The 13,543-nt window shown below is 51.8% G+C and overlaps 1 protein-coding gene across 2 annotated transcripts in view; it reads right to left on the bottom strand.

The window, feature by feature from the left end:
- Window positions 1-13,543, bottom strand: part of adgrd1 (adhesion G protein-coupled receptor D1) — an 850,441-nt gene that overhangs the window by 678,360 nt on the left and 158,538 nt on the right. For both annotated transcript variants that reach the window (XM_072517886.1, XM_072517956.1), the window contains 5 exons: window positions 12,626-12,883; window positions 12,234-12,316; window positions 11,960-12,112; window positions 8,273-8,332; window positions 5,050-5,170 (listed from right to left, as the gene is read on the bottom strand). In XM_072517886.1, the coding sequence (XP_072373987.1) occupies window positions 5,050-5,170; window positions 8,273-8,332; window positions 11,960-12,112; window positions 12,234-12,316; window positions 12,626-12,883 (675 nt within the window). The remainder of the gene's footprint in view (window positions 1-5,049; window positions 5,171-8,272; window positions 8,333-11,959; window positions 12,113-12,233; window positions 12,317-12,625; window positions 12,884-13,543) is intronic.

Raw genomic sequence — 13,543 nt, 5'->3', positions numbered from 1 at the left:
GTTCGTGTCTGTGTGTGTCTGCGTGTTTGTTCGTGCCTGGGTGTGTCTGCGTGTTTGTTCGTGCCTGTGTGTGTCTGCGTGTTTTTTCATGCCTGTGTGTCTGCGTGTTTGTTCGTGCCTGTGTGTGTCTGCGTGTTTGTTCGTGCCTGTGTGTGTCTGCGTGTTTGTTCGTGCCTGTGTGTGTCTGCGTGTTTGTTCGTGCCTGTGTGTGTGCGTGTTTGTTCGTGCCTGTGTGTGTCTGCGTGTTTGTTCGTGCCTGTGTGTGTCTGCGTGTTTGTTCGTGTCTGTGTGTGTCTGCGTGTTTATTTGTGCCTGTGTGTGTCTGCGTGTTTGTTCGTGCCTGTGTGTGTCTGCGTGTTTGTTCGTGCCTGTGTGTGTCTGCGTGTTTGTTCGTGCCTGTGTGTGTCTGCGTGTTTGTTCGTGTCTGTGTGTGTCTGCGTGTTTGTTCGTGCCTGTGTGTGTCTGCGTGTTTGTTCGTGCCTGTGTGTGTCTGCGTGTTTGTTCGTGCCTGTGTGTGTGCGTGTTTGTTCGTGCCTGTGTGTGTCTGCGTGTTTGTTCGTGCCTGTGTGTGTCTGCGTGTTTGTTCGTGTCTGTGTGTGTCTGCGTGTTTGTGCGTGCCTGTGTGTGTCTGCGTGTTTGTTCGTGCCTGTGTGTGTCTGCGTGTTTGTTCGTGCCTGTGTGTGTGCGTGTTTGTTCGTGCCTGTGTGTGTCTGCGTGTTTGTTCGTGCCTGTGTGTGTCTGCGTGTTTGTTCGTGTCTGTGTGTGTCTGCGTGTTTGTGCGTGCCTGTGTGTGTCTGCGTGTTTGTTCGTGCCTGTGTGTGTCTGCGTGTTTGTTCGTGCCTGTGTGTGTGCGTGTTTGTTCGTGCCTGTGTGTGTGCGTGTTTGTTCGTGCCTGTGTGTGTGCGTGTTTGTTCGTGCCAGTGTGTGTCTGCGTGTTTGTTCGTGCCTGTGTGTGTGCGTGTTTGTTCGTGCCTGTGTGTGTCTGCGTGTTTGTTCGTGCCTGTGTGTGTATGCGTGTTTGTTCGTGCCTGTGTGTGTATGCGTGTTTGTTCGTGCCTGTGTGTGTCTGCGTGTTTGTTCGTGCCTGTGTGTGTCTGCGTGCTTGTTCATGTCTGTGTGTGTCTGCGTGTTTGTTCGTGTCTGTGTGTGTCTGCGTGTTTGTTCGTGCCTGTGTGTGTCTGCGTGTTTGTTCGTGCCTGTGTGTGTCTGCGTGTTTGTTCATACCTGTGTGTCTGCGTGTTTGTTCGTGCCTGTGTGTGTCTGCGTGTTTGTTCGTGCCTGTGTGTGTGCGTGTTTATTTGTGCCTGTGTGTGTCTGCGTGTTTGTTCGTGCCTGTGTGTGTCTGCGTGTTTGTTCGTGCCTGTGTGTGTCTGCGTGTTTGTTCGTGCCTGTGTGTGTCTGCGTGTTTGTTCGTGCCTGTGTGTGTCTGCGTGTTTGTTCGTGCCTGTGTGTGTCTGCGTGTTTGTTCGTGTCTGTGTGTGTCTGCGTGTTTGTTCGTGTCTGTGTGTGTCTGCGTGTTTGTTCGTGTCTGTGTGTGTCTGCGTGTTTGTTCGTGCCTGTGTGTGTGCGTGTTTGTTCGTGCCTGTGTGTGTCTGCGTGTTTGTTCGTGTCTGTGTGTGTCTGCGTGTTTGTTCGTGCCTGTGTGTGTCTGCGTGTTTGTTCGTGCCTGTGTGTGTGCGTGTTTGTTCGTGCCTGTGTGTGTCTGCGTGTTTGTTCGTGTCTGTGTGTGTCTGCGTGTTTGTTCGTGCCTGTGTGTGTCTGCGTGTTTGTTCGTGCCTGTGTGTGTGCGTGTTTGTTCGTGCCTGTGTGTGTCTGCGTGTTTGTTCATGCCTGTGTGTCTGCGTGTTTGTTCGTGCCTGTGTGTGTCTGCGTGTTTGTTCATGCCTGTGTGTCTGCGTGTTTGTTCGTGCCTGTGTGTGTCTGCGTGTTTGTTCGTGCCTGTGTGTGTCTGCGTGTTTGTTCGTGCCTGTGTGTGTGCGTGTTTGTTCGTGCCTGTGTGTGTCTGCGTGTTTGTTCGTGTCTGTGTGTGTCTGCGTGTTTGTTCGTGCCTGTGTGTGTCTGCGTGTTTGTTCGTGCCTGTGTGTGTCTGCGTGTTTGTTCGTGCCTGTGTGTGTGCGTGTTTGTTCGTGCCTGTGTGTGTCTGCGTGTTTGTTCGTGCCTGTGTGTGTCTGCGTGTTTGTTCGTGTCTGTGTGTGTCTGCGTGTTTGTTCGTGCCTGTGTGTGTCTGAGTGTTTGTTCGTGTCTGTGTGTGTGCATGTTTGTTCGTGTCTGTGTGTGTCTGCGTGTTTGTTCGTGTCTGTGTGTGTCTGCGTGTTTGTGCGTGCCTGTGTGTGTCTGCGTGTTTGTTCGTGCCTGTGTGTGTGCGTGTTTGTTTGTCCCTGTGTGTGTGCGTGTTTCTTCGTGCCTGTGTGTGTCTGCGTGTTACTTCGTGCCTGTGTGTGTGCGTGTTTCTTCGTGCCTGTGTGTCTGCGTGTTTCTTCGTGCCTGTGTGTGTCTCCGTGTTTGTTTGTGCCTGTGTGTGTCTGCATGTTTGTTCGTGCCTGTGTGTGTGCGTGTTTGTTCGTGCCTGTGTGTGTGCATGTTTGTTCGTGCCTGTGTGTGTGCGTGTTTATTTGTGCCTGTGTGTGTGCGTGTTTGTTCGTGCCTGTGCGTGTCTGCGTGTTTGTTCGTGCCTGTGTGTGTGCGTGTTTGTTTGTGCCTTTGTGTGTCTGCGTGTTTGTTCGTGCCTGTGTGTCTGCGTGTTTGTTTGTGCCTTTGTGTGTGTGCGTGTTTGTTCGTGCCTGTGTGTGTCTGCGTGTTTGTTCGTGCCTGTGTGTGTCTGCGTGTTTGTTCGTGCCTGTGTGTGTCTGCGTGTTTGTTCGTGTCTGTGTGTGTCTGCGTGTTTGTTCGTGCGTGTGTGTCTGCGTGTTTGTTCGTGCCTGTGTGTGTCTGCGTGTTTGTTCGTGTCTGTGTGTGTCTGCGTGTTTGTTCGTGCCTGTGTGTGTCTGCGTGTTTGTTCGTGTCTGTGTGTGTCTGCGTGTTTGTTCGTGCCTGTGTGTGTCTGCGTGTTTGTTCGTGCCTGTGTGTGTCTGCGTGTTTGTTCGTGCCTGTGTGTGTCTGCGTGTTTGTTCGTGCCTGTGTGTGTCTGCGTGTTTGTTCGTGTCTGTGTGTGTCTGCGTGTTTGTTCGTGCGTGTGTGTCTGCGTGTTTGTTCGTGCCTGTGTGTGTCTGCGTGTTTGTTCGTGCCTGTGTGTGTCTGCGTGTTTGTTCGTGTCTGTGTGTGTCTGCGTGTTTGTTCGTGCCTGTGTGTGTCTGCGTGTTTGTTCGTGCCTGTGTGTGTCTGCGTGTTTGTTCGTGCCTGTGTGTGTCTGCGTGTTTGTTCGTGCCTGTGTGTGTCTGCGTGTTTGTTCGTGCCTGTGTGTGTCTGCGTGTTTGTTCGTGCCTGTGTGTGTCTGCGTGTTTGTTCGTGCCTGTGTGTGTGCGTGTTTGTTCGTGTCTGTGTGTGTCTGCGTGTTTGTTCGTGCCTGTTTGTGTCTGCGTGTTTGTTCGTGCCTGTGTGTGTGCGTGTTTGTTCGTGCCTGTGTGTGTCTGCGTGTTTGTTCGTGCCTGTTTGTGTCTGCGTGTTTGTTCGTGCCTGTGTGTGTCTGCGTGTTTGTTCGTGCCTGTGTGTGTGCGTGTTTGTTCATGTCTGTGTGTGTCTGCGTGTTTGTTCGTGCCTGTGTGTGTCTGCGTGTTTGTTCGTGCCTGTGTGTGTGCGTGTTTGTTCATGTCTGTGTGTGTCTGCGTGTTTGTTCGTGCCTGTTTGTGTCTGCGTGTTTGTTCGTGCCTGTTTGTGTCTGCGTGTTTGTTCGTGCGTGTGTGTCTGCGTGTTTGTTCGTGCCTGTTTGTGTCTGCGTGTTTGTTCGTGCCTGTGTGTGTCTGCGTGTTTGTTCGTGCCTGTGTGTGTCTGCGTGTTTGTTCATGTCTGTGTGTGTCTGCGTGTTTGTTCGTGCCTGTTTGTGTCTGCGTGTTTGTTCGTGCCTGTGTGTGTGCGTGTTTGTCCATGCCTGTGTGTGTGCGTGTTTGTTCGTCCCTGTGTGTGTCTGCGTGTTTGTTCATCTGTGTGTGTATCTGCGTGTTTGTTCATGCCTGTGTGTGTCTGCGTGTTTGTTCGTGCCTGTGTGTATCTGCGTTTTTTCGTGCCTGTATATGTCTGCGTGTTTGTTCGTGCCTGTGTGTGTCTGAGTGTTTGTTCGTGCCTGTGTGTGTCTGCGTGTTTGTTCGTGCCTGTGTGTGTCTGCGTGTTTGTTCGTGCCTGTGTGTGTCTGCGTGTTTGTTCGTGCCTGTGTGTGCCTGCGTGTTTGTTCGTGCCTCTGTGTGTCTGCGTGTTTGTTCGTGCCTGTGTGTGTCTGCGTGTTTGTTCGTGCCTGTGTGTGTCTGAGTGTTTGTTCGTGTCTGTGTGTGTCTACGTGTTTGTTCGTGCCTGTGTGTGTCTGCGTGTTTGTTCGTGCCTGTGTGTGTCTGCGTGTTTGTTCGTGCCTGTGTGTGTGTGTGTTTGTTCGTGCCTGTGTGTGTCTGCGTGCTTGTTCGTGCCTGTGTGTGTGTGTGTTTGTTCGTGCCTGTGTGTGTCTGCGTGCTTGTTCGTGCCTGTGTGTGTGTGTGTTTGTTCGTGCCTGTGTGTGTCTGCGTGCTTGTTCGTGCCTGTGTGTGTGTGTGTTTGTTCGTGCCTGTGTGTGTCTGCGTGCTTGTTCGTGCCTGTGTGTGTGTGTGTTTGTTCGTGCCTGTGTGTGTCTGCGTGCTTGTTCGTGCCTGTGTGTGTGTGTGTTTGTTCGTGCCTGTGTGTGTCTGCGTGCTTGTTCGTGCCTGTGTGTGTGTGTGTTTGTTCGTGCCTGTGTGTGTCTGCGTGCTTGTTCGTGCCTGTGTGTGTGTGTGTTTGTTCGTGCCTGTGTGTGTCTGCGTGCTTGTTCGTGCCTGTGTGTGTGTGTGTTTGTTCGTGCCTGTGTGTGTCTGCGTGTTTTTCTGCCAGTATCGTTTTGCAATGAGATGAATGAAGAAGAGAGGTTTGTGCAGACTCAGACGTTGACACACGTACCGGCCACTGCGGAGCTGCCCTCGATGTTCACCACCGAAGTCGGATTCCCTTCCAGGTTACTTCCCACATGAATCATCACCTTGTCAACCATCCCAATCAGTCCACTCACTACAGTCGCTGTCTGCGGGCATCAAAAATACATTAAAATGCAGCATCTGCCCTGTCGCCGTGTCAACAGGGCGCCGCGGGGTCCGCGCATGCACAGTGGCACCGGCGCCAACCCGCGCATGCGCAGTGGCACCGGCACCAACGCGAGCCTGCGCAGTGGCACCGGCACCAACCCGCGCATGCGCAGTGGCACCGGCACCAACGCGAGCCTGCGCAGTGGCACCGGCACCAACGCGAGCCTGCGCAGTGGCACCGGCACCAACGCGAGCCTGCGCAGTGGCACCGGCACCAACCCGCGCATGCTCAGTGGCACCGGCACCAACGTGAGCCTGCGCAGTGGCACCGGCACCAACGCGAGCCTGCGCAGTGGCACCGGCACCAACCCGCGTATGCACAGTGGCACCGGCACCAACCCGCGCATGCTCAGTGGCACCGGCACCAACGCGAGCCTGCGCAGTGGCACCGGCACCAACGCGAGCCTGCGCAGTGGCACCGGCACCAACGCGAGCCTGCGCAGTGGCACCGGCACCAACGCGAGCCTGCGCAGTGTTGCCCTTCTCCGTGCCGGCCCTGATGCAACATGGCGCAGGGCTACAGGGGCTGGCGCGGAAGAAAGGCGGCCCCCAGACCGAGAGGCCGTCCCACCGATTGATGGGTCCCGATCGCTGGCCAGGCCACAATGGAGGCTCCCCCCCTGGGATCGGACCCAACCCCCAGGCCGCCCCGGACCCTTCCATGCCGATGTACCGCTGGCCAGGAGCAGATTAGAACAGCGGCGGACGGACTTGGGATTTCTGTTACGGCCGCTCGGCCCATCCCGGGCCGAGAATCGGCAGGGGGACCGCGTACAGCAGCCCCCGACTGGCACCGCGCCAACCACGCCGGCGCCAATGGCGTCGATTCTCCGCTCTGCGGGGAATCGCGTCCCCGCGTCGGGGCGGCGTGGCACGATTCGCGGCGATCCTCCGGCCTGGTCCCGGGCTGAGAGAATCCTGCCCTATATTCTATTATCCTGCGGGATCGGCAGCTTATTCAAAATTTCTTACCCTGAAATCCAGGTGGATTCCAACTCAGGCGGGCGAGATCTGGGGGGGGCCGCGTGGCCGGAGCGCCCAGCGGCCGGGGCGGTGGAGCCACGGGCAAGTAATGCCCGCCCCCTTCTATTACTGACCGCTGGAAACCAGGTAGGTTTAAAGGTCAAGCCACGATTAAAGGTCGCTAACAATCTGGAAGAAAGTGTAAGGTTTTCGGGCAATTCGGCCCTTTTTGGACTGCCCAGGAATAAAACCCAGAGACTGTAAACTGCACACTTTTCAGCCAAGGGAACATAACCAAATTTCCCAGCAGGCTTGGTCCGCTGAGCTGAGTAGGGGCATAGGTATTTACAAACCCCCCCCCCCCCCAGGAGCTACAAGGAAGAAGGAGCCAGACAACTAGATAAGATTAAACCACAGACAAAGGGGCATGGTAATACAAAGGGGCCTGCCTGCAAGCAGGACAATGGGATGGTCATAGCCCCATGCAGATGTAAATGACTTTTGCCTCCACCAGAGCAGAATCCAATCAACACCCCATCAACATAGCGAGGTGAGAATAGCAGCGATCTCCGGAGCAGATGGAAGACTTTGAAAATCTTCACAAGGGAGCTCAACCTCGTTATCCCAAAAGGCAGACTGGAGGCGGACCTAGGGGAGGTACTCCCATCTTGACAGGTCTGACCGGCTCAAAGGGGGCAGGACCAGCGGGAACTTTAAACCTTACCAATTCAATGCAAAAGGGGCTGGCCGAACACAGGAAAAAGCCAGGTAAAACGGATATAAAAGGGGCTGTGTTTCGATTGAGGGTCTGTTGGCTTGACCTCTCCACCTTCGACTTGACCTCTCGCAGCCTGTGACCGTAAGTACCCTGCAGCAGCGTGCGAAACTCCCGGGACTTTGATAGTGGTTGAGGCTTTGGGGCAGGGGGCTTGATTTGTGTTTTGTGCCATTGCTAAAATTGTGCAACAATAAGATTTTACGTTGTGTCCGTTATAGTACTTCCTGAATAGTCTTAGTTTGTGTTAGAGTTTAAGATTTTATTATAATTTCTTCTGTTTGATGATTTTGACCTGGGTTTTGCAATAAACCTCGATTTGCTGATAATTGGAGTCGTTTCAATTCTTCAATCTCTCACCAGCGATCTCTGACCAAGTCATTGTTAAGATATTCCTCACCTTAATTCCGGGGTCGAGAATCTAGGGTCATCTTGAACGATTCGAACCCGTTCACTCAGGACAGGCTGCTGGTTAGGTAATAAACAGCAGTGTCCTATTCTCTCTCTTGGGAAAGCTACTCCAGCGAAGTAGGAACCGGGTGGGTGTTGCACCACCGGCAAGAGAGAGAATCACCTGGGCATTGGTGGGGGTCTGGATATCTGTGTGATATAAGCCTCAGGCTTCCGGTTAGGGATAAACGGCAGGCTTGATTCAGTGCTCTCTTCCGTGGAGGTGTCCCAGTGCGGCATCCCCTGGCCTCTGAAGTTTCAGTGCCAGCTGGAGAGAGACACACACAGATACTCAAACCCCAGATATCGGCCCAGTAGTGGAGTAGCAGCGTCTCACTTTGCAAAGAGCAATCACGTGGCCTTTTGTCCCTGAGTCCCAATATCGTGTTTCATTTTATCGACAGTCCTTGACAAGTGTTGAAAATCTCCCTAAACTGCATCAATCCAGATGTTAAACCCTAGAGGCGTTGCTCAACAGCCTGACCACCGACACTGTTGTGTTCTGTGCTGCCACTGTTGACAAGGATACACACAGAGCGTTTGTGTGTTTAACTGAGACGATGATTTATTGTCAAACACCTGGAAAAATAACTAACAGGTTTATGTGCAGACAAAGTTACTCAAATTCCTTCGAAGCTACTCTAAGTGCGACTGTCCTGTTATACGTCCTGCTCCCAACTGGCGGGTCACTCCAGTCACGTGATGGATGTCTGACGCCACCCACTGGTCGGAGGTCATACCGCTGGTTACATCTGCTGATATGCAACTTTATACATTGATACAGCTGTATACATTTATGTGTGCATGCGTATCACCACAGACACCGCCACACCAGATGCCAAACCTTCCATACCTCTGCTGCTCCACTCCAACTGGGCAACGCCAGAACTTCGCCAACAGTCTGTAGAAAGTTCTAGAAAAACAACAAGATAATCCAGTTAGATATTACCGTCCCTGACAGGGATGTCCTCCCTGGCACCAGACGAGACCTTGCACAACGTCTGGAAGTGGTGGCAACAGCAGACAGTCTGTGACGCCATGGGAGTTTCTTGAACATTTTGTCTTGACTCCAAAAGGAGGGGCAGCACGGTAGCATTGTGGTTAGCACAATTGCTTCACAGCTCCAGTGTCCCAGGTTCGATTCCGGCTTGGGTCACTGTCTGTGCGGAGTCTGCACATCCTCCCCGTGTCTGCGTGGGTTTCCTCCGGGTGCTCCGGTTTCCTCCCACAGTCCAAAGATGTGCAGGTTAGGTGGATTGGCCATGATAAATTGCCCTTAGTGTCCAAAATTGCCCTTAGTGTTGGGTGGGGTTGCTGGGTTGTGGGGATAGGGTGGAGGTGTTGACCTTGGGTAGGGTGCTCTTTCCAAGAGCCGGTGCAGACTCGATGGGCCGAATGGCCTCCTTCTGCGCTGTAAATTCTATGATAATCTATGATAGAGGAAAGACGCCTTTAATGCTCAAAACTGTCCCAAGGTGCTTTGCAGGACCATTATCAGACAAGACCTGACACCAAACACCGATAAAGAGTGAGCTTTTAAGGAGCATCTCTAGGGCAGCAGGGTAGCACAGTGGTTAGCACAGTTGCCTCACAGCTCCAGGGACCCGGGTTCGATTCCCGACTTGGGTCACTGTCCGTGCGGAGTCTGCACGTTCTCCCCGTGTGCGCGTGGGTTTCCTCCGGGTGCTCCGGTTTCTTCCCACAGTCCAAAGATGTGCCGGTTAGGTGGATTGGCCATGCTAAATTACCCCTCAGTGTCCAAAAAAAAAGGTTAAGTGGGGTTACTGGGTTACGGGGACAGGGTGGAGGCGTGGGCTTGGGTAGAGTGCCCTTTGCAAGGGCCGGTGCAGACTCGATGGGCCAAATGGCCTCCTTCTGCACTGTAAATTCTTTGATCTATGATTTTAAAGGAGAGAGGGGTGCAGTGGCGAGGAGGTATAAGCAGGTGATCGCAGGGCTTCATGCCAAGGCACTGGCACCATTGGCACAGTGATTAAAACTGGGGATGCGTAAAAGACCCGAATTGGAGGCACAGAAAGATAACAGGCTTAGAGCGGGAGGAAATTACAGAGGTAGGGAGGGACAAAGTCATGGAGGGATTTGAAAACAAGGTAAGAATCCTTCCTGGACTGGGTGACAATGTAGGTCAGTGAGCGCAGAAAGGTGCTGGGTAAATTCTGGATGAGCTTACGTGTCTAGAGGATGCAAGATGGGAGGCTGGTCAAGGCAGCATTGGGATTGTTGAGCCTGGAGATTAAAAGGATTCACTGAGTAGATTCTAGGAGGTTGTATCCCATGCCTGGAGAGTCTGGAACTAAGGCTCATACCCTCAGGTTAAGAGGTTGGCCATTTAGGACTGAGCTGAGGAGAATTTATGAATCTTTGGAATTCTCCATCAAGATCAAAATCGCTGGCTGTTTGGATACGAAGTGGATTACGGGATATGAAGATAATGTAGACTTGATGTGGAACATCAGCCATGATCTTTCTTTCAAAATAAATTTAGAGTACCCAATTTTTTTTCTCCAATTTAGCGTAGCCAATCCACCTACCCTGCACGTCTTTTTGGGTTGTGAGGGTGGGACCCACGCGGAGACGGGGAGAATGTGCAAACTCCACACGGACAGTGACCCAGGGTCGGGATTCGATCCTGGGCCCTCGGCGCCGTGAGGCAGCAGTGCTAACCGCTGCACCACCGTGCCGCCCCCTCATCAGACATGATCTTATTGAGTGGTGGAGCAGGCTCGAGGGCTCCAATAGACTACCCCTGCTCCCATCCTGAATGTCCTTCTTAGCAACAATCACCAGCTTTCATTTGCTCTGTTGCCATTTCACGAACTCTGTCAATTTCAATTTCACCGTTGCCATGGTGGCAATTGACCTCTCACACTTCAGCCCAGAACACCAGGAAGAATAACAGACTCAGAAAAATCTCCTCTCACTCTCTCTGGATTCCTGAAGTTACATCAACCCAGATCTTTTTCTGTAGGTTGTCAGTTAGTGCAATGCAACCTCTATTGTCCTGTGCTTCTTCTAAACGTGAAAGAAAGAAGTTTTATTACGATCCCAGACTGTAACAGTTGCTAGGATACTGGACAGACACTCCAATATTTTAATTTGTAAGACAGTGAAGAGAGGACACTTTGATTCCACGGACAAATAGGGATATGATAGATTAGAACAAACTTTATTACTAATAGGGTATTAAAATAACTTTTGACATCGTAAAGAAAATAGGTTACAATTAACAGCTAAACAATGCTTAACAATGACAATGAAACATTAATTCCTAACTGCTATCTTTTATCTCCACTCAAGCAAAGCCCATCCCAGGTCAAAATCCACCTTTAAATACAGTTAGCTAACCCAGGAATACTTGCTGTAAAAAGATGTCTTGGTTAAACCGTTTTGAGAGAGATCCTTCAGGAGCTAGCTTGCAGTTTCTTGCCTGTCTCAAACTTCTGCGTAACCTGCCAGCCTTTTCAGAAACTATTCTTCTGTTCACAGGTTAGATTTTTTTTAACTAAACTGCTTTGAAAGAAACTGAACTCCAAACCTCAGCACCTGACTGCTTCAGGTCTGGATCCTCCCATTAACTACATCATCGTTCTAAAGCCAATGGGCTGGATTCTCCAATTTTGAGGCTATGCTCCCAGGCCGGGATGGGAACAGTGGCATTTTGCGACAGAACAAATAGCAAAAAACGGCCACCGATTCTCCGTTCGGCTGGGGGGCGAGCATCAAGGATGCGTAGAGCACCTGGCTCTAGCTGCCGATATGGCCCAGGGAATTGCCGATTCTGTGGCCCGCATGCATTTGACAGCGGCCTGCAGCGGCCGCGCCGTGCAACATGGCACAGGTTGCTCGCAGAGCCGGACCACCCCTCTGGCAAAGTCCCCCCTGCCCGTGGATCGGTCCTTCCCCCCCCCCCCCCGACTGTGGCGCCGCTGGACTGGAGTCTGCAGCCGAAACGCCGAGTTCCCGATGGATGAGACCACACGCAATCGATACCGTCGGGAACTTGGCCGGCCGGGGGCGGGCCTCAGGCAACGTCCTGAGGCTGTTGATACGTCGCGCGGCGTACTCTCCAGGTACGCCGCTTTGGAGGGCGCGGAGTAAAGCCCCGATTTGGTCGTGAACCTTGATTCTCCGGCCGATGGCCGAACGCGATGTTGGCAACCGGAGAATCCCGCCCAGTGTCTCTAATTATCTTCTCCCCAGGGAACCTTTTCCATCTGAACAAAATTCCATTAGCCCAACTTTTACGGTTCTTTAATTGTCCCTTGTGGCCAAAGTCTCTACTCGTCTTGTAAACCAGGATTTAAAAAAAAACATGACCGCAGCAGTCACACACACTAACCCAGGTTTTTAACCCTTACTGCACCAAATACACATAACAAAATATCTCTGAAATCCCTACATTCATCACACTGTGTATGGAAAGCACAGGCAACTGAATCTTTGCTTTCATCAACGCAGCAGGCACAAGATCTTCGCACAAGTGATAAATTGTGATTATTAATTAAGGAATAAGAATTACCTTAGTCAGATTGGAAGCAGTTTGATGCTGCAGAGTTTCATTGGGAAGAACTAAGGAAGATTCAAGGAAACCATCCGTAGTGACTGGGTACTGAAATCTCCCTGTTCCCTCTTCCGGACTGACCCTGTCGGCGGAATAAGCCTTTGTTGGGGGCTGGAAAGAATAAAGAACATTTTGAAGTGACTGTACTGCCAACATTTCACTCAAACGCCCCCTTGCTCCGACCTGAGCAATGGCTCAGTGAATAATTAAGGTTGCCGGTTTGGAGACTTACTAAAGCATCTGTTGTTGCAAAGCTAGAATCCGACTCCCTGGGAGGTGGCATGGAGACTCTCTCAGTTGTGCAAACAGGGAGACCTGGGGAGAGATCATGGACAAAGTCGTTCATGGTTTGCCCTTTTTCGTTTAGATGTTTTATTGCTCATCATTTTCTGGTGATCTGTGAGCGGCTAAAAAGGTTAATAAAGAAGTGACAATTCTCAAAACAGAAGAGCGCGCTCCGTCAAAAAAATACATTTTCGCTGAGGTACCTCCTGGTGTCCCAAAGCATTTTCCAGCAAATGATGCACTTTCTGAAGGTTTGTGCAATCAGTGCTGCCGTGTGACAGGGGCAAGGCCGTGGGGCTTCCAGGTGTGGTGACGGGTGCTTTATCGATTTTGGTTTACCTGTAGCGGCGTCGTAATACAGCTGAATCTCGTGTGGTGTGAGCGCACGTTCCCAAATCACAAACTCGTCGAATGATCCTGTCACGTATTGACTGTAGGACTGCTCATCGCTTGTGCCAGCCACCAGGTTGGTGTACGGGTTTTGATAGTCTGGGGCCTGTTTCCCGTAAGTGTCGTTGGTGCTGAATGTGCCGTTGACATAAATCTTCAGGCCACTACCAGGTGTCCAGGTGAACAGGATGTGTGTCCATTCAGGCCCTGCAAAGCAATGAGCTGAAATAAATCCCTTCACAAAGTTACCCAGCTTTGTACCCAAATCGTTATTAGACTTTGGCTTTTCAAAACTTCACTTGCTTGAGTTTCTGATGTGCACCAGAGTTTTCTCAGAAGTTGTAATCGTTTGAAAAACAAATATTAGGGACTCTGGAGGTTCAGAATCTTTAACTTATTAACGATGGCACGACACTTTGAGCGAGAAAGCACAACAGCGCCTATACTTCCTCAGGAAACTAAGGAAATTTGGCATGTCCACATTAACCCTTACCAACCTTTACAGATGCACCATAGAAAGCATCCTATCGGACTGCATCACAGCCTGGTATGGCAACTGCTCGGCCCAGGACCGCAAGAAACTTCAGAGAGTCGTGAACACAGCCCAGTCCATCACACGACCCTGCCTCCCATCCATTGACTCCATCTACACCTCCCGCTGCCTGGGGAAAGCGGGCAGCATAATCAAAGACCCCTCCCACCCGGCTTACTCACTCTTCCAACTTCTTCCATCGGGCAGGAGGTACAGAAGTCTGAGAACACGCACGAACAGACTCAAAAACAGCTTCTTCCCCGCTGTCACCAGACTCCTAGAGGGGGCTGGAAGAACCCAAAGATCCAAAAAAGGGCTCCTGGAAAGGAAAGGAA

The sequence above is a fragment of the Scyliorhinus torazame genome, chromosome 1, assembly GCF_047496885.1.
Source record: "Scyliorhinus torazame isolate Kashiwa2021f chromosome 1, sScyTor2.1, whole genome shotgun sequence".
Lineage (NCBI taxonomy): Eukaryota > Metazoa > Chordata > Chondrichthyes > Carcharhiniformes > Scyliorhinidae > Scyliorhinus > Scyliorhinus torazame.
The sequence above is the reverse complement of the archived record's forward strand: the minus strand, read 5'-3'. Positions and strand labels throughout refer to the sequence as shown.